This window comes from Hemitrygon akajei, chromosome 28, assembly GCF_048418815.1.
Source record: "Hemitrygon akajei chromosome 28, sHemAka1.3, whole genome shotgun sequence".
In the NCBI taxonomy this organism is placed as follows: Eukaryota; Metazoa; Chordata; class Chondrichthyes; order Myliobatiformes; family Dasyatidae; genus Hemitrygon; species Hemitrygon akajei.
Window position 1 is genome coordinate 14,315,682 of NC_133151.1, and position 27,085 is coordinate 14,342,766.

General features: G+C 46.7%; 1 protein-coding gene across 2 annotated transcripts in view; it reads left to right on the forward strand.

Moving 5' to 3' along the window:
• Positions 1 to 27,085, forward strand: part of LOC140717698 (solute carrier family 22 member 6-A-like) — a 79,195-nt gene that overhangs the window by 47,821 nt on the left and 4,289 nt on the right. For both annotated transcript variants that reach the window (XM_073031365.1, XM_073031366.1), the window contains exons 9-10: positions 6,038 to 6,146; positions 18,279 to 18,482. In XM_073031365.1, coding sequence (XP_072887466.1) covers positions 6,038 to 6,146; positions 18,279 to 18,482 — 313 coding nt within the window. The remainder of the gene's footprint in view (positions 1 to 6,037; positions 6,147 to 18,278; positions 18,483 to 27,085) is intronic.

Consider the following 27,085-nt stretch of genomic DNA (forward strand, 5'->3'; position numbering starts at 1 on the left):
ATATTTAAGACAAGGTTGGATAGATTTTTCAACTCCTGCTTCTATTTCTTATGTTCTAATATTTTTATGAGGCACCGAGTTCAAAAGTCAGGAAGTTATGTTGCAGTTTTATAAAACTCTAAATAGGCTGCATCTGCAGTATTGCGCACAGCAGCTCTGGTTGTCCCATTATAGGAAGGGTGTGAAAGCTTTGGAAAGGGTGCGGAATCTTTTTCCCAGGGTTGAAATGTCCAATACCAGAGGGCGTGCATTTAAGGTGAAAGGGGGTAATTTTAAAGGAGATATGAGGGGCAAGTTTTATTTACGTGGAGAGTAGTGGATGCCTGGAATGTGCTGCCTGGGATAGTGGTGGAGGGAGATACAATGGAGATGTTTGTGGGGTTTGAGTCTGTTAGACAGACACATGAATGTGAAGGGAATGGAGGAAGATGGACCACGGCCGGGGAATTCTGGCAGTCCAGTCAGTGGCAGAAGCAGGTTACAGCAACAAGGTTGGCGATGCTTGTTTAAAAGTACAGAAGGGACAGGGGGGCGGCCATTGTCGGGAGTAGGCCGTTGCTGTGAGTAAGAGTATCAGGCTTTGACTCAAAGGAGGCTTCGGCTCCAAAGACGTGTTGGCTCTGGGTCAGTTTCTGTTACAGTTCACTTCTTTACCCTCTTACTCTACCTAGTGTAGTAAATAGTCGTTGTGTTTTCTTCATGCCAGATGTTCGAGTCTGGGAGACCCAGAGCCTCCCAGGGAACTACACCTAGCTGGCTGCATCTGACTGCAGCTCCCTGAAGACCGTGTCAGGGATCTGGAGCAGCAGCTGGATGACCTTCGGATTGTACGGGAGAGTGAGGAGATAGTCGGTCAGAGTGACAGGGAAGTGGTCACCCCTAAGCTGCAGGAGGCGAGTAGCTGGGTGACTGTCAGGAGAAATGGAAATGTGAATAGGCAGTTCATGCAGAGAATCCCTGTGGATATTCCCCTCAAAAATAAGTATACTGTTTTGGATACTGTTGTGGGGGATGATCTCCCAGGGGAATGTCACAGAGATCAGGTTACTGGCACTGACCATGGGTCCAGTGGTGCAGAAGGGAAAGAGGGAGAAGAAGGGAGTGGTAGTGATAGAGGACTCAATAGTGAGGGAACAGACCGGAGATTCTGTGGACATGAACAGGACACCCGGATGGTATGTTGCCTCCCAGGTGCCAGGGTCAGGAATGTCTCAGATCGTACCCATGATGTTCTGAAGAGGGAGGAAGAGCAGCCAGATGACTTGGTGCATATTGGTGCCAATGACATAGGACGGTAAAGCTAAGAGGTCCTGAAGAGAGAATTTAGAGAGCTGGCTAGAAAGCTGAGAAGTGGGACCTCCTGAGTAGTAATTTCTGGATTGTTGCCTGTGCCACGCGCCAATGAGGATAGAAACGGGATGATTTGGCAGATAAACGTGTGACTAAGAAGCTGGTGCAGGGGGCAGGACTTCAGGTTCTTGGATCATTGGGATCTCTTCTGGGGGCGGTATGACCTGTGCAAATATGATGGGTTGCACTTGAACCCCAGGTGGACCAATATTCTTGCGGACAGATTTGGTAGAGCTGTTGGGGAGGGTTTAGACTAATTTGACAGGGGGTGGGAACCAGAGTGAGGGGACTCAGGATAGGACGGACGGTTAAAACTCAAAGATAGCGTGCAGTCACACTGTCAGGAAGGGCAGGCAGGTGATGGGACAAAATTACAGCCAGTAGGGTGAGTATCAGTGCTTTAGGGATGCAGAATCCAAAAGGGTAGCATAAACAGTACTCGGTGTTATATCTCAGTGCACAGAGTATAAGAAATAAGGTGGATGATCTTGTCGAAATATTACAGATTGCCAGGTATGATGTTGTGGCCAGCACTGAATTGCGGCTGAAGGATGTTTGGAGTTGGGAGCTGAATGCCCAAGGTTACACATCCTATCGGAGGGGGAGAGAAGTCAGCAGAGGGGGTGGTGTAGCTCTGCTGGTAAAGAATAACCTCAAATCAGTAAAAAGATGTGAGATAGGATTGGAAGATGTTGAATCTTGTGAGATGAGTTACGAAACTGCAAAGGTAGAAGGATGATACAAAGGTTGGGGGTGTTGTGGATAGTGTGGAGGGCTGTCAGAGGTTACAGTGATAAGGATGCAAAACTGGGCTGAGAAGTGGCAGATGGAGTTCAACCCAGATAAGTGTTAGGTGGTTCATTTTGGTAGGTCAAATATGATGACAGAGTATAACATTAATGGTAAGACTCTTGGTAGTGTGGAGGATCAGAGGGTTCTTGGGGACCAAGTCCATAGGACACTCAAAGCAGCTGCGCAGGTTGACACTGTGGTTAAGAAGGCATACAGTGTATTGGCCTTCATCAATCGTGGAATTGAATTTAGGAGCTGAGAGGTAATGTTGCAGCTATATAGAACCCTGTTCAAACCCCACTTGGAGTACTGTGCTCAGTTCTGGTTGCCTCACTACAGGAAGGATGTGGAAGCCATAGAAAGGGTGCAGAGGAGATTTACAATTATGTTGCCTGGATTGGGGAGCATGCCTTATGACAATAGGTTGAGTGAACTCGGCCTTTTCTCCTTAGAGTGACGGAGGATGAGAGGTGTATAAGATGATGAGAGGCATTGATCGTGTGGGTAGTCAAAGGCTTTTTCCAGGGCTGAAATGGCTAGCACGAGAGGGCATAGTTTTAAGGTGCTTGGAAGTAGGTACAGAGGAGATGTCAGGGTAAGTTTTTTATGCAGAGTGGTGAGTGTGCTGCTGGTGATGGTGGTGGAGGCAGATATAATAGGGTCTTTTAAGAGTCTCCTGGATAGGTATGTGGAGCTTAGAAGAATAGAGGGCTGTGGGTAACACCAGGTAATTTCTAAAGTAAGTACATGTTCAGTACAGCATTGTGGACCGAAGGGCCTGTGTTGTGTTGTAGGTTTTCTATGTTTCTATGTCCCTGACATCAGTTATATATGGGTCTTCCAACAGCAGCTCGGATGTGGATCACAGATTACAATGGGAAATAGAAGAGGCGCATATCAAAGGGAAATGTTATGATAGTCACGGGAGAATTCAACATGCAAGTTAATTGGGAAATTAGGTTGGAAATGGATCTCAAGAAATGAGTTTGTTGAATGCCTACAAGATGGCTTTTCAGATCAGTTTGTAGCTGAGCCTATGAGAGGATAAACTACTGGATTGGGTGTTATGTAATGAACTGGGTGTGATTATTGAGCTTCAGGAAAAAGAACCCTTGGGAGACAGTGATCACAATATGATTGAGTTGAACTGGAAATCTGATAGGGAGAAAGTAAAGTCTGACGTAGTAGTATTTCAGTGGAGTAAGGGAAATTACAGTGGTATGAGAGGGGAGCTGGCCAAAGTAAATTGGAAGGAGTAGCTGGCAGGGATGTCAGCAGAGCAGCAATGGTGTGAGTTTCTGGGAAAAATGAGGAAGGTGCAGGACAGATATATTCCAAAAACAAAGATGTACTCAAAGTGGCAAAATAGTACAACTGTGGCTGTAATTCATGGCTTATGTAAAAGCAAAAGGGAGGGCATACAACAAAGCAAAAATTAGCAAAAAGATAGAGGATTGGGAAACTTTTAAACCCTACAGAAAGCAACTAAATGAATCATTAGGAGGCAAAGGATGAAATATGAAAGCAAGCTAGCAAATAATATGAAAGTGGATAGTAAAAGCTTTTTCAAGTATGTAAAAAAAAAGATATGAGAGTGGAAAAAGGACTGAGAGAAAATGAGAACGGAGAAAAAATAACGGGACAAGGAGATGGCAGATGAACTAATTGAGTATTTTGCAACAGTCTTCACTGTGGAAGACACTATCAGTGTGCCAGATGTTGAAGGATGTGGGGGAAGAGAAGTGAATGCAGTTACTATTACAAGAGAGAAGGTGCTCAAAAAGCTGAAAGACATAAGGGTACATAAGTCACCCGGGCCAGATGAACTACACCCCATGGTTCTGAAAGAGGTAGCATTAGAGATTGTGGTGGTGTTAGAAATGATCTTGCAAAAATCATCGGACTCTGGCATGGTGCCAGAGGACTGGAAAATTGCAAATGTCACTCCACTCTTTAAGAAAGGAGGAAGGCAGCAGAAAGGAAATTATGGACCATTTAGCCTGACCTCGGTGGTTGGGAAGATGTTTGGAGTCAATTGTTAAGGATGAGGTGATGGAGACACAGGTGACACAGGACAAGATAGTACAAAGTCAGCATGGTCTCCTTCAGAGAAAATCTTGCCTCACAAATCTGTTGGAATTCTTTCAGGAGATTACAAGTAGGATAGATAAAGGGAATGCAGTGGATGGTGTATATTTGGACTTCCAGAAACAAGGTGCCACACATGAGGCTGCTTATCAAGTTAAGAGCCCATGGTATTACAGGAAAGTTACTGGCCTGGTTAGATATTGGCTGATTGGTAGGAGGTAGCGAGTAGGAATAAAAGGATCCTTTTCTGATTGGCTGCCAGTGACTAGTGGTGTTCCACAGGGGTTGGTGTTGGGACCACTTCTTTTTATGCTGCGTATCAATGATTTAGATGATGGAATAGATGGCTTTGTTGCTAAGTTTGCAGATGATACGAAGATTGGTGGAGAGACAGGAATTGTTGAGGAAACAGGTAGGCTGCAGAAGGACTTGGACAGATTCAGAGAATGGGCAAGAAAGTGGCAAATGAAATACAATGTTGGAAAATGCATAGTCATACACTTTGGTAGAAGAAATAACTGTGCAGAATATTTTCTAAATGGGGAGAAAATCCAAAAATCTGAGATACAAAAGGACTTGGAAATCCTTGTGCAGAACACCCTGAAGGTTAACTTGCAGGTTGAGTCGGTGGTGAGGAAGGCAAATGCAAAGTTAACATTCATTTCAAGAGGTCTAGAATACAAGAGCAACGATGTGATGCTGAAGTTTTATAAGGCACTGGTGAGACCTCACCTTGAGTATTGTGAACAGTTCTCGACTTCTCATCTAAGAAAAGATATGCTGTGATTGGAGAGGGTCCAGAGGAGGTTCACAAGGATGATTCCAGGAATGAAAGGGTTATCATACAAAGAACGTTTGATGGCTCTGGGTCTGTACTCGCTGGAATTTAGAAGGATGAGGGGGGATCTCATTGAAACCTTTTGAATGTTGAAAGGTCTAGTCATGGTAGATGTGGAAAGGATGGTAGGGGAGTCTAGGATAAGAGGGCACAGCCTCAGACCAGAGGCGCGTCCATTTAAAACAGAGATGCAAAGAAATTTCTTTGGCCAGAGGGTGGTGAAGTTGTGGAATTCATTAGCACAGGCAGCCATGGAGGCCAGGTCGTTGGGTGTATTTAAGGCAGAGACTGACAGATACTCAATTGGACATGGCATCAAAGGTCACAGGGAGAAGATCAGTGGAGAGCTGCAGAGGGAAAAATAAGGATCAGCCACGATTGAATAGCAGAGCAGACTCGATGGACCAAATGGCCTAATTTTATCCCTCTGTCTTATGGTCTTATGGAATGATAGGATATGGACCATGTGCAGGGAATGATGGGGTACAGACATTTATATAGGCAGAATCAGAATCCTGTTTATTATCACTGATGTATGTTGTGGTATTTGTTCTTTGGGTCGGAGTACAGTGTAATATATTAAAAAAAATACTAAAGATTACCTTTAATTGTCAAATCTTCATCAGCACATTGAAACTGTGTCACATCTTGTCACATCTGTCAACCATCTGTGTCAACAACAAACACAGTTTGAGGGTTGCTGAGCTTCCGGCACCAACATTACACGCCCATGACTTTGGACTGTGGGAGGAACTGGAGCACCCGGAGGAAACCCACTTGGTGATGGGGAGAACGTACAAACTCCTTACAGACAGTGGCGGGAATTGAACCAGGGTCACTGGCTCTGTAATAGCGTTACACTGACCCACCGTGTGACCGTGCCCCCCATCGTGACTCTCGTACAAAGAGCGAACAGGCGTGAGCATTCTGCTTTGATGCCACTTACCCAGTTCTGTGCCGCACACACAGATCTCCAGGCCGTGCGTGTGACCCTCGCCGCCATCGGGAAGGGGAGTTTGGGCGCTTCCTTCGCTTGCTGTTATCTCTACGTTAGCGAGATGTACCCGACTGTGATCAGGTGGGTAGCTGGGTTCCTTCTTTCAATTGGCTGCTAATGGGGACGGGGTAGTCCTGCGGTTTGGGGGGGTTGTTTCCCTGGTGGTCCCGCAGTGGGGGTTAAACACCAAATGGGGGGGTTGTTTCCCTGGTGGTCCCATGGTGGGGATTAAACACCAAATGGGGGGGTTGTTTCCCTGGTGGTCCCATGGTGGGGATTAAACACCAAATGGGGGGGTTGTTTCCCTGGTGGTCCCATGGTGGGGGTTAAACACCAAATGGGGGGGTTGTTTCCCTGGTGGTCCCGCAGTGGGGGTTAAACACCAAATGGGGGGGTTGTTTCCCTGGTGGTCCCATGGTGGGGATTAAACACCAATTGGGGGTGTTCCCTTGTGAAACTGCAGTGGGGGGTTAAACACCAAATGGGGGGGTTGTTTCCCTGGTGGTCCCATGTTGGGGATTAAACACCAAATGGGGGGGTTGTTTCCCTGGTGGTCCCGCAGTGGGGGGTTAAACACCAAATGGGGGGGTTGTTTCCCTGGTGGTCCCATGGTGGGGATTAAACACCAATTGGGGGGGTTCCCTTGTGAAACTGCAGTGGGGGGTTAAACACCAAATGGGGGGGTTGTTTCCCTGGTGGTCCCATGGTGGGGATTAAACACCAATTGGGGGGGTTCCCTTGTGAAACTGCAGTGGGGGGTTAAACACCAACAGCTATCACACAGGCTTGTTTATTTAATTATTTAGAATTACAACGCATAACTGGCCCTTTTGCCCCAACGAGCTGCTACACCCAGGTTACCACCGATTTAACCCCAGCCTAATCATAGGACAATAAATAATGGCCAGTTAACCTACAGACAGAGGAAAAGATGGACGGACAACATTAAAGAGTGGACAGGGAAAGCATTTGCGGTGACCCAGGCTCTGGCACACAACCGCGACGGATGGAACAAACTGGTGCAAAGCTTGACATGACGGCACCCCGACGACTCCACCAGGAGTTAAGGGCGCAAGGAAGGAAGGAAGGAACTTACTAACCATTTGGCCCATCGAGTCTGCTTTGCCATTTCATCATGGCTGATCTATTTTCCTCTCAGCCACAATCTCCTGCCTTATCCCCGTATCCCTTCATGGTTTGACTAATGAAGAATCTACCAACTTCTGCCTTAAGTATACTCAAAGTCTTGATCTCCACAGCCGTCTGTGGCAATGAATTCCACAGATTCACCGCCCTCTGGCTAAAGAAAATCCTCCTCATTTCCATTATGAAAGTACATCGCTCTATTCTGATGCTGTGTCCTCTCATCATGGACTCTCCCACCACAGGAAACATCCTCCCCACATCTACAGTATCGAGCCCTTTCAACATTTGATAGGTTTCAATGAGGCCATCCAGGCCCAGAACCATCAAACGCTCCTCATATGGTAACCCTTTCAATACTGGAATCATTTTTGTGATCCGCCTTTGAACCCTCTCCAATGTCAGCACATCTTTTCAAAGATGTTTTGAACAGATCTTTTCAAAGGGGCCAAAATCTACTCAGAAAACTCCAAGTGAGGCCTCACCAACCCCAACACGAAAATCTCAACCTTACATCCTTGCTTTTATATTCTAGTCCTATTGAGATGAACGCTAACATTGCATTTGCCTTCCTCACCACAGACTCAACCTGCAAATTAACCTTTAGGGAATCCTGCACAAGGACTTCTAAGTCCCTTTGCACCTTTGATTTTCGATTTCCCTCTCCATACGGAAAATAGACCACTTCTTTATTCCTTCTATCAAAGTGCATGACCATACACTTCCCGACACTGTTTTCCATCTGCCTCTTCTTTGCCCATTCTCCTTGTCTGTCTAAGTCCCTAAGTCCTTCTGCAGCCTCTCTACTTCCTCAAAACTACCTGCCCCTCCATCTATCTTTGTATCATCAGCAAACTTTGCAACAAAGCAATCGATTCTGTCATCCAAGTCATTGACATATAATGTAAAAAGGATCGGTACCAACACAGGCCCCTGTGGAACACCTCTAGTCACCAGCAACCAACCAGAGAATACTCCATTTATTCCCGCTCTGCCTCCTGCCAATCAGCCACTGCTTTATCCATGCTACAAAGTAGTATCTTTCCTGTAATACCATGGTCTCTTAACCTGTTATACAACTTCATGTGCGGCACCTTATCAAAAGCCTCCTGAAAAACCAGGTACACAAAATCCACCAGTTCTTCTCTGTCTATCCTGCTTATTATTTCTTCAAAGGATTCCAACAAATTTGTTAGGCAAGATTTTCCCTTGAGAAAACTATGCTGACCTCGGCCTATTTTATCACGTGCCTCCAAGTACCCTGAAACCATGTCTTTAACAATTGACTCCATCATCATCCCAACTACTGAGGTCAGACTAATAGGTTTACAGTACCCTTTCTTCTGCTTCTCTTCCTTCTTGAAAAGTGGAATGCCATTTGCAATTTTCCATTCCTCTGGAACCATACCAGAATAGACCATAAGACCATAAGAATTAGGCCATTCAGCCCATTGAGTCTGCTCTGCCATTCCATCATGACTGATTCTGGATCCCACTCAACTGCATGTATCTGCCTTGTCACCATATCCTTTGATGCCCTGACCAATCAGGAAACAATCAACTTTTGCCCTAATTATGCCCACAGACTAGGCCTTCACCACAGTCTGTGGCAGAGCATTCCACAGATCACTACACTCTGCGTAAAAAAAAATCCTCCTTATCTCTGTTCTAAAAGTTTGCCCCTTAATTTTGAGGCTGTGCCCTCTAGTTCTGGATACCCCCACCATTGGAAGCTTCCTTTCCACATCCACTGTATCTAACATTATCTGTTTTTATCATTAGGTAGGTTTCAATGAAATGCCCCCGCATTCTTCTAAATTTCAGTGAGTACAGGCCCAAAACTGCCAAACTCTCTTCATATATTAACCCCTTCATTCCCAAAATGAGAGTCTCCAATGAGAGTCTCCCATCGTTTTGGGAGATTTTAACCAGGCCAGTCTGAAAAAATCACTAAGCAACTACCATCAACAGATCACTTGCAATACCAGAGGAAACAACACACTGGACCATTGCTACACCACCATCAAGAATGCCTACCGTGCTATTCTACGCCCTCAAGTGAAGTCTGATCACTTGGCTGTACTTCTACTCCCAGAGACTGAAGACTGCAGCACCAGCAGTAAGGACCAAGAAGGTATGGACAAGGGAAGCACAGGAGTGCTTACAGGACTGCTTTGAATCAGTGGACTGGACTGTATTGAGGGATTCATCTTCGAACTTGGATGAGTATGCTGCAGTTGTTACTGACTCCATTAAAACCTGTGTGGATGAGTGTGTGCCTACAAAGACTTACTGTACATTCCCAATCCAAAAGCCATGGATGAACCAGGAGGTACGTCGTCTGCTGAAGGCTGGATCTGTGGCATTCAAGTTTGGCGACCCAGACCTGTACCAGAAAACCAGGTATGATTTGCGGAGGACTATTTCAAGGACAGAGACAATTTCGAATGAGGTTGGAGGCGACATCGGATGCACAGCAACTCTGGCAGGGTTTGCAAGACATTACTTCCTACAAAGCGAAACCCAATAGCACGAATGGCAGCGATGCTTCACTACCAGATGAACTCAACGCCTTCTATGCACACTTTGAAAGGGAGAACACAACTACAGCTGTGAAGATCCCTGCTGCACCTGATGACACTGCAAATATCATTGCACTCTTTAAGATGGGAGAAAGGCAAAGGAAAGGAAACTATGGGCCAGTTAGCCTAACCTCAGTGGCTGGGAAAATGTCGGTCTATTATTAAGGATGAGGCTTCAAGGTACTTGGAGACTAATGATAATATGTCAAAGTCAGCATGGTTTCTGTAAAGGGAAATCTTGCCTGACAAGTCTGTTGGAGTTCTTTGAGGAAGTAACAAGCAGGGTGGACAAAGGAGAGACAGTGGATGTCATTTACTTGGATTTTCAGAAGGCATTTGAGAAGGTGCCACACCTGAGGCTGCTTAACAAGATAAAATCCTATGGCTTTACAGGAACGATACTGGCATGGATGGAGTAATGACTGACAGGCAGAAGGCAGTGAGTGGGAATAAAAGGGGCCTTTTCTGGTTGGCTGCCAGTGACTAGTGGTGTTCCTCAGGGGTCAGTATTGGGGCTGCTGCTTTTCACATTTTTTTGTCAATGATTTAGATAATGGAATTGATGGCTTTGTGGCAAAGTTTGCAGATTATATGAAGGCAGCAGGGAGTATGGGAACAAAAGTGGCAGATGGAATACAGTGTTGGGAAATGTATGATGCATTTTGGTAAAAGGAACAATAGTGCAGACCATTATCTAAATGGGGAGAAGATTCAATCATCAGAGGTGCAGATGGACTTGGGAGTTCTTGTGCAAACCTCTCAGAAGGTTAATTTACAGGATGAGTCTGTGGTAAAGAAGGCAAATGCAATGTTGGCATTTATTTCAAGGGGAATAGAATATAAAAGCAAGGAGATAATGCTGAGGTTTTATAAAACTCTAGTCAGGCCACACTTGGAGTATTGTCAGCAGTTTTGGGCCCCATATCTCAGAAAGGGAGTCTTGTCATTGGAGAGAATCCAGAGGAGGTTCACAAGGATGATTCTGGGAATGAAGGGGTTAATAACATATGAGGCGGGTTTGGCAGCTTTGGGCATGTACTCACTGGAATTTATCAGAATCAGAATCAGGTTTATTATCTGTGTTGTGAAATTTGTTAACTTAGCTGCAGCAGTTCAATGCAATACGTAATAGAGAAGAAGAGGGAAAAATGAAATAAAAATAATAAATAAATAACTCAATTATAGTAAACGTATATTGTGTAGATTAAAAATCATGCAAAAACACAGAAATAAAATATATTAAAAAGTGTGGTAGTTTTCATGGGTTCAATGTCCATTTAGGAATCGGATGGCAGAGGGGAAGAAGCTGTTCCTGAATTGCTGAGTGTGTGTCTTCAGGCTTCTGTACCTCCTCCCTGAAGGTAACAGTGAGAAAAGGGCATGCCCTGGGTGCTGGGGGCCTTTAATAATGGTCGCTGCCTTTCTGAGACGCCGCTCCTTGAAGATATCCTGAGTAGTTCGTAAACTGGTACTCAAGATGGAGCCGACTAAATTTACAACCCTCTGCAGCTTTTTTTCAGTCCTATGCAGTAGCCCCCCCTCCCCCCACCATACCAGACAGTGATGCAGCCTGGAGAAGGCTGGGGGATCTCATGAAACCTACCGAATATTGAAACGACTAGACAGGGTGAATGTGGAGAAGGTGCTTCCTATGGTGGGGGTATTCCGAACTAGAGAGCACAGCCTCAAAATTGAGGGGTGACCGTTTAGAACGGAGGTAAGGAGAAATTTTTTAGCCAGAGAGAAGTGAATCTCTGAGTAGAGAGTAGTCTGCCACAGACTGTGCTGAAGGCCAAGTCCATGGGTATTTTTAAGGCGGAAGTTGATAGTTTCCTGTTCGGTCAGGGGATCAAAGGATCTGGTGAGAAGGCAGATGTATGGGGTTGAGTGGATCTGGGATTAGCCATCATGGAATACAGGCCCAGACTCGATGGGCTGAATGGCCTAATTCTGCTCCTATGTCTTCTGGTCTTGTCAGAACTGGAAAGGAAGGAGGACGAAGCCAGAAGTTGGGGGGAGTGGGAGGAGTAGTGGCACAGTAGCAGAGTGGTCAGTGTAACGTTGTACAGTGTCAGTGATTAGTGACCCAGGTTCAATTCCCACTGTTGCCTGTAAGGAATTTGTACGTTGACCTGGGTTTCTTCCTGGTGCTATGGTTTCCCTCCACATTCCATGTTCCCTCTCACGTTCTATGGTTTCCATGTGGTTTAGGGTCAAACACGAGAGATTCTGGCGATTTTGGAAATCCAGAGCAACACACAAGATGCTGGAGGAACTTATCAGGTCATGCAGCATCTGTGGAAATGAATAAACAGTAGACACCAGAATAAAAAGATGTAGGGGGAGGGGGAAGGTTAGCTAGAAGATGATAGGTGAGGCCAGGAGGGTGAGAAAGGTAAAGGGCTAGAACAAAAGGAATCTGATAGGAGAGGAGAGCGGCCCAGGGGCAGGTGATAGGCAGGTGAGAAGGGGTAAGAAGACAGCATGGGGAATAGAGGAGGGAAGATGGAGGGGAATATATCGGAAGGAGAAATCAATATCCATGCCAGATGAAGGGTACCCAGATGGAATATGAGGTGTTCCTCCTGCACTCTGAGAGTGGCCTCATCTTGGCACAAGTGGAGTCCCTGGGCCAACATGTTGCAACAGGAACGGAACTCCGATTTTGGTGGATACGACCGAGGTGTTCAACAGCGGTCTCCCAATCTATGACTGGTCTCGCCAATGTCGAGGGAGCGGTGGGCACATTAGACAACCCCGGCAGATTTGCGGGTAAAGTGTTGCCTGGCCTGGAAAGACTGTTTGGGCAGGTGTAGCCTTTCTGTTGCTTACAGGGATAAGTGCTGGGTGGGAGATTGGTGGAGAATGACGAATGGGCAAGGGAGTGATCCCTGTGAAAAGTGGGGGGGGGGGGGGGAAGGAGGCAAAGGTGTGTTTGGTGATGGGGTCCCTTTGGAGATGGCGGAAGTTGTGGTGAATGTTGTGCTGGATGTGGAATCCCATGGGATGGTAGGTGAGGACAAAAGGAATTCTATCCCTGTTGAGGCGGCAGGAAGATGGGCTGAGCACATTTCGGGATGTGAAGGAGATACGGGTGAGGGCAGCGTAAATGGCAGAGGAAGGGAAACCCCGTTCTTTGAAGAAGGAGGACATTTGTATGGGGCCTATCAGCGGCATCAGCAGAGCTCTGGGAAGAGGTGCTTCTCGCAGGCGAGAGCGGGTGCTTCGTGGGCATTTGTCCATTGTATGGGGCCTATCAGCGGCATCAGCAGAGCTCTACGAGCTAAATAAAAGTACATGCGGGATAAGTGGAGCGGCCATTGTCGGGAGTAGGCCAGTGGCGAGAGAAGAAGCGACAGGCTTTGGCTCGAAAAGACTTTGGCTCGGAAGAGGCATCGGCTCTGTGTAAAGCGTCTGTTAAGGTTTCCTTTTTTGTTTTCTTCTCTCGCTTACTGAACAATTTAAATAACTGTGGTGTTCTGTTCGTGCAGGATGTTGTAGAACTGGGAGACCCAGAATCTCCCAGGGAACTACATTTGCATGAAGTGCATCTGGCTGCAGCTCCTTGAGGACCATATCAGGGATCTGGAGCAGCAGCTGGATGACCTTCGGCTTGTACGGGAGAGTGAGGAGATGATCAATCAGAGTTACAGGGAAGTAGTCACCTCGAAGTTTCAGGAGGCGAGTAGCTGGGTGGCCATCAGGAAAAATGGAAATAGGCAGTTAGAGCAGAGCACCCCTGTGGTCATTCCCCTCAAAAACAAGTATACTACTTTGGATACTTTTGTGGGGGATGACCTCCCGGGAGAATGCCACGGCAACTGGATTACAGGCACTGACCATGGGTCCGTGGTGCAGAAGGGAAAGAGGGAGAAGAGGGGAGCGGTAGTGGTAGGGGACTCAGTAGTGAGGGGAACAGACAGGAGATTCTGTGGACGTGAACAGGACACCCGGATGGTATGTTGCCTCCCAGGTGCCAGGGTCAGGAATGTCTCGAATCGCGTCCACAACATTTTGGAGAGGGAGCTAGATGTCTTGGTACATATTGGTACCAATGACATAGGAAGGAAAAGCAAGGAGGTCCTGAAAAGAGAATTTAGAGAGCTAGGTAGAAAGCTGAGAAGCAGGACCTCCAGGGTAGTAATTTCTGGATTGTTGCCTGTGCCACGTGTCAGTGAGGGTAGAAACAGGATGATTTGGCAGATTAATGCGTGACTGAGAAGCTGGTGCTGGGGTCAGGGCCTCAGGTTCTTGGATCATTGGGATCTCTTCTGGAGGAGCTATGACCTGTTCAAGAGTGATGGGTTGCACAAGAACTGGAGGAGGGACCAATATTCTCACAGTTTTGTTAGAGCTGTTGGGGAGTGTTTAAACTAATTTGGCAGAGGGGTGGGAATTGGTGTGAGGGGACTCAGGATAGGACGGATAGTAAAAATGCCGAATAGCAGCTGGTTGTGGAACCCCGAGAATGGGTCCCATTTCCGCAAAGAACGTAGTCAGCGTGTACCTCCAGGTCAGGGTCTTCAAAAGAACCCTGAAAGGGAAAAACAGAGATATTAAAGATGGAATTAGAACTGTTTTCGAAGATGCAAGCAAAGGAGTCACCGTTGGGCACCATGACTACTTAGCTCCACCTCCTTTTTAGAGCAGTTTGTCGTTAAGGAGATCAGCTATATTGGATTGGGTGTTATGTTATGAACTGGAGGCGATTAGGGAACTTAAGGTAAAATAACCCTTAGGAGGCAGTGATCACAATATGATTGAGTTGAACTGGAAATCTGATAGGGAGAAATTAAAGTCTGATGTAGCAGTATTTCAGTGGAGTAAGGGAAATTACAGTGGTATGAGAGAGGAGTTGGCCAAAGTAAATTGGAAGGATGTCAGCAGAGCAGCAATGGTGTGCGTTTCTGGGAAGAATGAGGAAGATGCAGGACACGTGTATTCCAAAAATGAAGAAATACTCAAATGGTAAAATAGTTCAACCGTGGCTGATGAGGGAAGTCAAAGCTATTGTAAAAGCAAAAAGAAAGGGCATACAACAAATCAAAAATTAGTGGGAAAATAGAAGATTGGGAAGTTTTTAAAAACCTATAGGGAGCAACTAAAATCATTAGAAGGGAAAAGGTAAAATATGAAAGAGAGCTAGCAATGATATCAAAGTGGATAGTAAAAGTTTTTTTTCAAGTATGTTAAAAATAAAAGAGAAATGAGAGCATTTATAGGACCACTAGAAAATGAGGCAGGAGAAATAATAACGGGGGACAAGGAGATGGCTGATGAACTAAATGAGTATCTTGCATCTGTCTTGACTGTGGAAGACACTAGCAGTATGCCTGACGTTGTAGTCTGTGAAGGAAGAGGACTGGAAAATTTTAAATGTCACTCCATTCTTTAAGAAAGGAGGAAGGCTGCAGAAAGGAAATTATAGGCCAGTTAGCCTGACCTCAGTGGTTGGGAAGATGTTAGAGTCAATCGTTAAGGATGAGGTGATGGAGTACTTGGTGACACAGGACAAGATAGTACAAAGTCAGCATGGTTTCCTTCAGGGAAATTCGTGCCTGATAAACCTGTTGGAATTCTTTGAGGAGATTACAAGTAGGATAGATAAAGGGGATGTGGTGGATGTTGTATAATTAGTCTTTCAGAAGACCTTTGACAAGGTGCCACTCATGAGGCTGCTTACCAAGTTAAGAGCCCATGGTATTACAGGAAAGCTACTGGCCTGGTTACAGCATTGGCTGATTGGTAGGAGGCAGTGAGTGGGAATAAAAGGATCCTTTACTGGTTGGCTGCCAGTGACTAGTGCTGTTCCGCAGGAGTCGGTGTTGTTTATATGATGGAATAGATGGTTTTGTTGCCAAGTTTGCAGATGATACAAAGATTGGTGGAGGGGCAGGTCGTGTTGAAGAAACATGTAGGATGCAGAAGGACTTAGACAGATTAGGAGAATGGGCTAGAAAGTGGCAAATGAAATGCAATGTTGGAAAATGCATGGTCATGCACTTTGTTAGAAGAAATAAATGTGCGGACTATTTTCTAAATAGGGAGAAAATCCAAAAATCTGAGATGTAAAGGGACTTTGGAGTCCTTGTGCAGAACACCCTCAAGGTTAACTTGCAGATAGAGTTGGTGGTGAGGAAGGCAAATGCCATGTTAGCATTCATTTCTAGAGCTCTAGAATACAAGAGCAAGGATGTGATGCTGAGGCTTTATAAGGCATTGGTGAGGCCTCACCTTGAGTATTATGAACAGTTTTGGGCCCCTTAACTAAGAAAAGATGTGCTGGCATTGGAGAGGGTTCAGAAGGATGACTCCAGGAATGAAACGGTTATCATATGAGGAATGTTTGAAGGCTTTGGGTCTGTACTCGCTGGAATTCAGAAGGATGAGGGGCGATCTCATTGAAACCTTTCGAATGTTGAAAGGCCTAGAATGTGGAAAGGATGTTTCTCATGGTGGGAGAGTCTAGGACTAGAGGGCACAGCCTCAGGATAGAGGGGCACCCTTTCAAAACAGAAATGTGGAGAAATTTATTTAGCCAAAGGGTGGTGAATTTATGGAATGTTGTCACATGCAGCTGTGGAGGCCAGGTTGTTGGGTGTATTTAAGGCAGAGATTGATTGGTTCTTGATTGGACATGGCATCAAAGGTTATGGGGAGAAGGCTGGGAACTGGGGTTGAGGAGGAGAAAAGAAAGGATCAGTCATGATTGAATGGCAGAGCAGATTTAATGGCCTGATGGCCTAATTCTGCTCCTATGTCTTATGGTTTTATCTCTGATATCCTGGAAAGGAAAGCCACAACCTGGAAATAGAATGCGACAGAGAGGAAGGATCTGAGAAAAGGGAATATCATTTTTACAGGAGACAGGGTGGGGAAAAAGTAGAGTCAAGATAGCTGTGGGAATCAGTAGGTTTATAAGATGTCAGTTGACAGTTTGTCTCCAGAGATGGAGGCAGAGAGATTGGGGAAGTGGAGAGAGGTGTCAGATATGGAGCAAGCAAATTTAAGGGCAGGGTAGAAGTGGGAGGCAAAGTTGATGAAACTGTTGAGCACAGCATGGGTGCATGAATCAGCACCAGTGCAGTCGTCAATGTAGTGCAGGAAGAGTTGGGAAGCATTACAGGGAAGGCTTGGAACATGGACTGTTCTACAAAGCCAATGAAAGGCAGGCATAGCTGGGGCCCGTGTGGGTGCTTATGGCTTCCCCTCGAGTTTGGAGAAAGTGAGAGGAGCCGAAGGAGAAACCTTTGAGGGTGAGGACTAGTTCGGCGAGATGGAGGAGAGTGGTTGAGGAGGGGGACTGGTTGGATATTTTGTTGAGAAAGAAGCAGAGAACTTCGAGCCCTTCTTGATGGGGACAGAAGTGTACAGGGACAGGGCATCCATGGTGAACATGAGACATTTGAAGCAGGGAATTGAAGGTTGTCAAGGCGTTTGGGGTTGATAAGCTTTGAGCATGCTAGGTTGCTGCCAGAAGCTAGGCATTTCAGGCCGAGACCCTTCACTTGGACTGGAAAGGACGGAGCAAGAAGCCAGAATAAGAAGTTGGGGGGAGGTGAAAGAGAGCTGGGAGGAGAGAGGTGAGACCAGGTGAGAGAGAAATTGGGTAGGTGAGAAAGGAGGGGATGAAATAAGAAGCTGGGAGGTGAGAGGTGAGACCAGGTGAGGGGGAAGGTGGGTGGGTGGGGGAGAGGGGCGATGAGGTGAGACATTGGGAAGTGATAGGTGAGACCAGGTGAGGGGGAAATTGGGTCGGTGGGGAAGGAGAGGATGAAATAAGAAGCTGGGAGGTGAGAGGTGGAAAAAGTAATGGGCTGAAGAAGGAGGAGACTGATTGGATAGGAGAACGGACCATGGGAGAAAGGGAAGGATGAAGGGCACCAAAGGGAGTGATGGTCAGGAGAGGAGGAGAGAAGGGGTGAGAGTGAAACCAGAATGGGCAATGGAAAAGGAAAGACGAAAGAGGGAGTAGAAATTGCTAGAAGTTTGAGTAATCAGTGCTGGAGGCTACCCAAATGGAATACGAGGTGTTTCTCCTCCACCCAGAGCTTGGGCTAATTATGACAGCTGGGGAGGCTGTGCGCTGACTGTTGGAATGAGAGTGGGAAGTTGAATTAAAATGGGCGCTCACTGTGCAATGACTGCTTCTTTCCCGTCTTGATGAAGGGTCTTAGCCCAAAACGTTGACTGCTGATTCATTTCCATAGTTGCTGCCTGACCTCTTGAGTTCATCCAGGGGTCTGCCATGGAACAATGCCATTAAACAAGGGTTCTATGGACCCCAGGGGAGGAACCCCTGCTCGAGAACGTTGTGTGAGTTCCATAAGATTTCCAGCATCTGCAGAATCTGTGCATTGTAAGTGGGTTAGTACAGATTAGAGGGCAGAAAGGACTGGTGACTCCACGACCTCGCTGTCGACATGGAGGTGGGGACGTGAGGAGGTTTGTCCACAGCTGCTGACTCTGGACGTTGCTCTCCCCACAGGCAGACGGGCGTAGGTTTCGCCAACACCATGGCTCGGGTGGGCGCCATAGTGGCACCGATGGTCAGGCTGAGCGGCGACTACCTCCCCTTCATACCCATGATCATCTACGGCGGGATGGCCATTCTGTCCGGAGCATCGGCCTTCGGTCTCCCGGAGACCCTCAACACCCAGCTCCCGGACACGGTCGAGGATGTCGAGAGCAGGTGGGTGGTCCTCCTCATCTCCAGCTGAGCCGGGGTACAAGTGGAGCAAGGGGAATGCTGGAGGGGGCTTTCTGGGTCGGGGGGTAGGGGGAAGGGCAGGGGTTTGGGAGGAGTGCTGGTTAGGTTGGGGGGGTGGAACTGAACCCACTGGCTCCCTCGACCACAGTAACATGCCATGGCTGTTAGTGACAAGTACAACAAAACATACTGCGCAGTCACATCAGAATCAATGTGTTAAGTGACAAACCAAATCTCCTCAAGTTCCAAATAAGATATAGCTGCATGTCAGTACGTCAAAAAATGTGGCCAAAACAGTCCAAAAATGTGCAGGAGGCAGCCCGCAAATGTCACCACACTTCTGGCGCTAATGTAGTATGCCCACGGCTCACTAACCCCCGCCTGTACGCCTTTGGAATGTGGGAGGAAACCTGAGCTCTGGGTGGAAACCCACGCAATCACAGGGACAACGTACAAACTTGTAACAGACAGTGGCAGGAGTTAAACTTGTTGAACCTGGTCCCATCCTGGACCCAACGTATTGAGGCGGCTACAAAGAAGGCAAGGTAGCGGCGATATTTCATTTGGAGTTTGAGAGGTTTGGTATGTCACCTAAAGCACTCGCAAATTTCTACAGATGCACCGTGGAGAGCGTTCTAACCAGCTGCAGGGCAGGAGGGGCAACTGGTATGGGGTGGGGGGGTACGCCATACGATCAAAATAAGGTGCAGGGAGTTGTAAACTCAGTCAGCATGTTTGACCGACTCTAGGCTTTGGCTTATAAGCCCGTAAGACAGCGGATTAGGCCATTCAGCCCATCAAGTCTGCTCTGCCATTTCATCACGGCTGATTCACTAATCCCAATCTCCTGCCTTCTCCCTGTAACCTTTGACACCCTTACGAACAAAGAACTCATCAACCTCTGCTTAAGTATGCCCAATGACTTGGCCTCCATGCCCACCTGTGACAGCGATTTCCACAGATTCACCAACCCCTGAGAGACAGCGTTAAGGAGCAGGAACTGGGGTTGGATGAACTAAGGATCATCCAGGTGGCAGAGCAATTTGTGCAGAGTTCGAGGAGTAGATGGGTGAATACCGAGAGAGGTAAAGGGAGAAAGTAGTCAATTGTCAGTCCCTGTGGCCATTCCCCTCAGCAACAGGATACCGCTGAGGACGATGACCTATCTCGGCAAGGCAGCAGCAGCCAGACAGATAGCCCTAGGTCAGCTCTGAGCCTCAGAAGGGTAGGATCAGGTCAGGCAGAACGATAGTCATAGGGGATAGTCGATAGTTTAGGGGACAGATAGGAGATTCTGTGGCAGCAAAAGAGATACTGGGATAATGTGTTGTCTCCCGGATGATTGCGTCCAGGATGTCACTGAGAATATTCCTGAAAGGGAGGACCAGTGGCATAGGCAGGAGAGGGGCAGAGGCCCTAATAGCCACTGCTTTGCCTTCTTTGTAGCCGCCTCGATATGTTGGGTCCAGGATGGGACCAGGTTCAACAAATTTAACTCCTGCCGCTGTCTGTTACAAGTTTGTACGTTGCCCCTGTGATCGCGTGGGTTTCTGCCCAGAGCTCAGGTTTCCTCCCACATTCCAAAGGCGTACAGGCTTAGAGATAAGTTTAGGGAGGAGGCTGAAGAGCAGGACCTCCAAGGCAGTGATCTCTGGATTACTCCCGGTGCCACGAGCTAGGGAAGGTCGGAACAGGATGATAGCGCAGATGAATGAGTGGCTGAGGAGATGGTGCAGGGAGCAGGCTTTCAAGTTCTTGGATCATTGGTACCTTATCTGAGGAAGGGCTGACCTGTACAAGTGGGACGGGTTGCACCTGAACTGGAGGGAAACCAATATCTGGGGAGGGAGGTTTGCTAATGCTTCTGGGGAGGGTTTAAATTAGGTTTGCAGGGGAATGGGAACCGAAGTGAAGAGGCAGAGGATGGGGCGGTTGGCGTTCAAGTAGAGGCGGCTTGTAGAGAGTTTGTGAGGAAGGATAGGTGGATGACAGAACAAAGATGCACTCAGCCTGATGGCTTGAGATGTGTCTGTTTTAATGCAAGGAGTATCATAAACAAGGTGGATGAACTTAGAGCGTGGATCAATACATGGAACTATGATGTTGCGGTCATTACAGAGACTTGGATGTCTCAGGGGTAGGAACGGCTGCTGAGTGCCAGGCTTTAGGTGTTTCAAAAAGGACAGGGAGGGAGGTGAAAGAGGTGGGGGAGTGACACTGCTGATCAGAGATAGTGTCACGGCTGCAGAAAAGGAGGAAGTCATGGAGGGATTGTCCGAGTCATTGTGGGTGGAAGTCAAAAACAGGAAGGAGGCAATAACTCTACTGGGTGTTTTTTTTTGTATTGTTACGTACCCTGTAACTGGGTGTCTGACCAGCAGAGAAAGAAGAATCCATTGGAGTCTGGTGGTACTATATTCAAAAGTGTTTATTTAGTAAAATAAGCAAATCAATATCAATAATGCAAATATATAGATAATACATGTTAGCAATAATAAACCTAAAAGTGTGGGAATAATAATAATCAATAATAAACGAGCTCTATCGATGTCTAGGGGATAATGAATTGTCATAGAAAAGTATAAAGTTCAGTTTAGTTCATGAGTGCTGATGTAGTTATGGTTGTTGTATTGTAATCGTTGGAGAGAGAGAGAGAGCGAGAGCGAGCGAGCGAGAAGTAACAGCTACAGTCAGGCAAACCTTCCTTTGCGTTCTTGATCCGTCATATCATTGTGGCCATTCAGGTATGACCCCTCTGTCCTTCAGCTAGACTGTTCTTCTGTGGTGGACTCGTCACTCTGGCCTGAGTGGACACACACACAAGTCCCCACCAGCCCTGCTATAACACTGTGAGTTTAACTGACCGATCTCTTTGTTCGGTCTCCGATGCCCCACACCTTCCCGTGGGTTCCAACACTCAAGCAGTGTCCACTAGTGTGTCTCCTGGTGTGTCTGAAGGGTGTCTCTCCAGACCTCACTTTTATCCCTACTCACGGGGTCTCAGTTGTCAATCAATTTTGAATGGCTGTGTCCATCAAACCAGCCCACTCCGGCTGTCCACTGAGGAATGTTAATGAACAGAATGGTACAAGATAAATAACCCTCTCAGAAGTTATAAGTCTCTCAGAAGTCATAATACGGTGAATCAACAAGTCTCTCTCCCCTCTCTCTTATCTCTCTCTTATCTGTAGCAGATGTTCTTGCATGTTTTCTTTCCCATCTCTCTCTCTCATGAGCAGCATAGAAACAATAACGGTTTGTGATTCTCCCGGGGGGGTGGGGGGACATGATGATAGATAGATAGATAGATAGATAGATAGATACTTTATTCATCCCCATGGGGAAATTCAACATTTTTTCCAATGTCCCATACACTTGTTGTACATACAATACTTAACTCAGTAATAATATGATATGCATCTAAATCACTAACTCAAAAAGCATTAATAATAGCTTTTAAAAAAAAAAAAAAAAAAAAGTTCTTAAGTCCTGGCAGTTGAATTGTAAAGCCTAATGGCATTGGGGAGTATTGACCTCTTCATCCTGTCTGAGGAGCATTGCATCGACAGTAACCTGTCGCTGAAACTGCTTCTCTGTCTCTGGATGGTGCTATGTAGAGGATGTTCAGGGTTTTCCATAATTGACCGTAGCCTACTCAGCGCCCTTCGCTCAGCTACCGATGTTAAACTCTCCAGTACTTTGCCCACGACAGAGCCCGCCTTCCTTATCAGCTTATTAAGACGTGAGGCGTCCTTCTTCTTAATGCTTCCTCCCCAACACGCCACCACAAAGAAGAGGGCGCTCTCAACAACTGACCTATAGAACATCATCAGCATCTCACTGCAGACATTGAATGACGCCAACCTTCTAAGGAAGTACAGTCGACTCTGTGCCTTCCTGCACAAGGCATCTGTGTTGGCAGTCCAGTCTAGCTTCTCGTCCAACTGTACTCCCAGATACTTGTAGGTCTTAACCTGCTCCACACATTCTCCATTAATGATCACTGGCTCCATATGAGGCCTAGATCTCCTAAAGTCCACCACCATCTCCTTGGTCTTGGTGACATTGAGACGCAGGTAGTTTGAGTTGCACCATATCACAAAGTCCTGTATCAGTTTCCTATACTCCTCCTCCTGTCCATTCCTGACACACCCCACTATGGCCGTGTCATCAGCGAACTTCTGCACATGGCAGGACTCCGAGTTATATTGGAAGTCAGATGTGTACAGGGTGAACAGGACCGGAGAGAGTACGGTTCCCTGTGGCGCTCCTGTGCTGCTGACCACTGTGTCAGACCTACAGTCTCCCAACCGCACATACTGAGGTCTATCTGTCAAGTATATATGGGCAACTCTGCACCCTTCTGCCCATCAGAGCTGTTCATCCTTCATAACAGTATAGACCCCCCAAGAGTAACAGAGACAATAGTAGAGGAGCAGATAGGGAGGCAGATTCTGGAATGGTGCAATAACAATAGGGTTGCTGTGATGGGTGACTTTAACGTTCCTATTATTGACTGGCATCTCCTTAGAGCAAGGGGTTTAGATGGGGTGGAGTTTGTTAGGTGTGTTCAGGAAGGTTTCTTGATGCAATATGTAGATAAGCCAACTAGAGGAGAGGCTGCACTTGACCTGGTATTGGGAAATGAACCTGGTCAGGTGTCAGATCTCTCGGTGGGAGAGCATTTTGGAGTTGTGACCACAACTCTATCTCCTTTACCATAGCACTGGAGAGGATAGGTGCCAACAATTTGGGAGAACATTTAATTGGGGTAGGGGAAAATATGATGCTATTAAGCAGATGTTCTCAGGGAAATGTATGGCAGAAATGTGGCAAATGTTCAGGGAATATTTGCATGGCGTTCTGCATAGGTATGTTCCATTGAGGCAGGGAAAGGATGGTAGGGTAAAAGAACAATGGTGTACAAAGGATGTAGAAAATCTAGTTAAGAAGAAAAGAAAAGCTTTTGAAAGGTTGAAGAAACTAGATGCTGTTAGAGCTCTAGAAAATTGCAAGGGAGCCAGGAAGGGGCTCACGAATGAAATTAGGAGAGCGAGAAGGGGCCATGAGAAGGTCTTGGTGAGCAGGATTAAGGAAAACCCCAAGGCACTCTGCAGGTATGTGAAGAGCAAGAGGATGAGCTGTGTGAGAATTGGACCAATCGGTTACAATAGTGGAAATGTGTGCATGGAGTCGGAGGAGGCAGCGGAGGTACTTAATGAATACTTTGCTTCAGTGTTCACCAGTGAAAAGGACCCTGGCAACTGTGGGGATGACTTACACCAGTCTGAAACACTTGAGCTGTACAAGACCTTAGTCAGACCCCACTTGGAGTACTGTGCTCAGTTCTGGTCGCCTCACTACAGGAAGGTTGTGGAAGCCATAGAAAGTGTGCAGAGGAGGTTTACACGGATGTTGCCTGGATTGGGGAGCATGCCTTATGAGAATAGGTTGAGTGAACTTGGCCTTTACTCCTAGGAGTGACGGAGGATGAGAGGTGACCTGATAGAGGGGTACAAGATGATGAGAGGCATTGACTGTGGGGATAGTCAGAGGCTTTTTCCCAAGGCAGAAATGGCTAACACGAGGGGGCATAGTTTTAAGGTGCTTGGAAATGGGTACTGAGGGGATGTCAGGGGTAAGTTTTTTGCACAGAGAGTGGTGGGTGTGTGGAATGCACTACCAGTGATGTTGGTAGAGGCGGATACAGTAGGCTGTTTTAAGAGACTCTTAGATAGGTACATGGAGCTTAGAAAAATAGAGGACTATGCGCTAGGGAAATTCTCGGCAGTTTCTAAGTTACATAGTCAGCATAACATTGTGGGCCGAGGGGCCTGTAATGTGCTGTAGATTTCTGTATTCTATGTTCTAACCCCTGGATAAAGAAATTCCTCCTCACATCTGTTCCAAATGGACGTCCTTCGATTCTGATGTCCTAGATGCCCCCCACTATAGGAAACATCTTCTCCATGTCCACTCAATCTAGGACTTTCAATATTTGATACATTTCAGAGAGATTCCCCCTCCCCACCATTCTTCTAAACTCCAGCGAGTACGGGCCCAAAGCCATCAAACACTCCTCACATGTTAACCCTTTCATTGCCTTGATAATTTTCATGAACTTTCTCTGGGTGGATAACCCGTCTCAGGCTACCACCTGGGTACAGGTATCGATTTTAACCAAGGTTTTGATGACAAGCTCTGCCATCTTCGTCAGGGATTATGCCTAGGCAAGTCTAGTCCGGTGATATTTAGACCCCCACGGTCCATCCTTTCTGATTGGTTAGTCCTTATCCAATCAGATTTCCACTGTCCCACCTTGTTTACAATCAAATTCCAGTTCTTACTTGGAGTGAGACCTTCATCTTTGTTAAAATACTATTCCTCTGGTTTTCCTTCACCAAAAGCCATTGCCGTGGCACAGTAGTTTTGTGCCATTGAAGTCAGTCCTACAGCTGATGTGAATGTAATGCTCTGCTACCACCGATTTCTCCCAGTAATCCAAGTGGATACACTTCCTGTGCTCCTTGATGCAGGCTTCTACCATGCCTCCTGTCTGGCTGAAATTCACTGCTCCCATTTGCAGGGAATCCTGTAAATGCTAGCCGTTCTGAGCCCTGGGTCATTCTTTGGGCCACATAAACCAGGATTTGAGCTTCCTTACGGGTTTGTGGATGGCATTAATCCTAGCGATCCTTCTAGAAATGGAGAAATAAAAGGGAAGACAGGCGGTAGTGACATATTCCTCCTCTTTGTTAGATTTCCTGGTCTTCCCATCGGCCTCTCTGAGGGCCTGATTGATTAGTTGAGGACTAACCAATCGGGGGGGAGGGGGATGGACGATGGGGGTATAAATCCCATTGGACTAGACATGTCTAGGTATTATCCCTGATGAAGATGGCAGAGTTTGGCATCGAAACGGCAATTAAAGTTAGTTGAAATCAAAAATTAAAACTTGTACCTGGCTGGAAGCTGTCCGGGAAAGCACTAGGTCCTTTCTCCTCTGGACCTACTCCAAAGCTAGCACATCTTTTCATCGATAAGGATCCCAAAACTGCTCACAATACTCCAAGTGTGGTCTGACCAAAAGCCTCAGCATCACATCCTTGCTCTTACATTCTACTCCTTTCAAAAATGAATCCTAACATTGCATTTGCCTTCCGACTCAGTCTGAAAGTTAACCTTTAGGGAATTCTGCATGATGACTCCCAAGTCCGTTTGCACCTCTGATTTCCGATACTTCCCATACAGAAAGTAAAGGTTAAAGTCTGTCCCGAGCCTTATAAGCTCATCAGGCCGGTGCTTATACCGCGTGAAGCGACTGAGAGTACGAGACTCCCCCTCCCCCCGGATAGGACACCAGTCTATCGCGAGGTTAACCCCCAGCATTTTGCCAGTACCCATTTTCAGCTGGGTGGACTGGAGCAGTGTGTGGTTAAGTGCCTTGCTCAAGGACACAACACACTGCCTCAGCTGGGGCTGGAACTCATGACCTTCAGATCGCCACCTGGCCACGCGCCACACATACAGAAAGTAGTCCACATCTTTATTCCTTCCAAGGTTCATGACCAAACGCTTCCCAACACTGTATTCCATCTGCCACTTCTTTGTCCATTCTCCTAATCTGTCTCAGTCTTTTGGCAGACTTCCTGCTTCCTCAATATTCTGCCCATCCACCTATCATCTGCAAACTTAGTCAGCAGCATCTAATCAGAAAAGGCTCCATGTGTTCCCACACTTTGCCTCCTGCTAGTTATCCAATGTTCTAGCCATGTTAGTATTTTTCCTGTAATACCATGAACTCTTACCTTGTGGCTTGCCAGCGACGTAGAGTGGGATTGATTCCGGGTCTTGGAAATGGTGAGGCAGTGGGACTACCTGCTGCAGCACTCTTATTTAAACTCGTGATAATGAGCAGGACTGAAAGAGTTGTTACCAGACAGAGGAGAGAGACACAAGGGTGCTGAATCCAGGCGGGGAGCCAGGATCAAAGTTCAAAGTACATTTATTATCAAAGTACACACATATGGCACCATATACAACCCTGAGATTCACTTTCTTGTGGGCATACTCAGTACATCTATAATAACCATAACAGAATCAATGAAAGACAACAGGTGCCCCTCAGGGCTGTGTACTGAGCCCCCTCCTTTACTCTCTCTATATCCATGACCGTGTCGCCACCCACAGCTCCAATCTGCTGATTAAATTTGCTGACGACGCTACACTGATTGGCCTAATCTCAAATAATAATGAGGGAGCCTACAGAGAAGAAGTCATTGCCCTGATGCAGTGGTGACAAGAAAGCAACCTCTCCCTCAACGTCGCAAAAACAAAGGAGCTGGTTGTGGACTACAGGAGGAATGCAGACAGGCTAACCCCTGCTGACATAAGTGGATCTGGGGTTGAGAGGGTGAACAGCCCAAGTTCATCAGGATTAACATCACCGAGGGTCTCACATGGTCTGTACATAACAACAGCACCTCTTTCACCTCAGACGGTTGAAGAAGTTTGGTATGGGCCCCAAAATCCTAAAAGCTTTCCTGAGGGGCACAATTGAGAGCATCCTGACTGGCTGCATCACT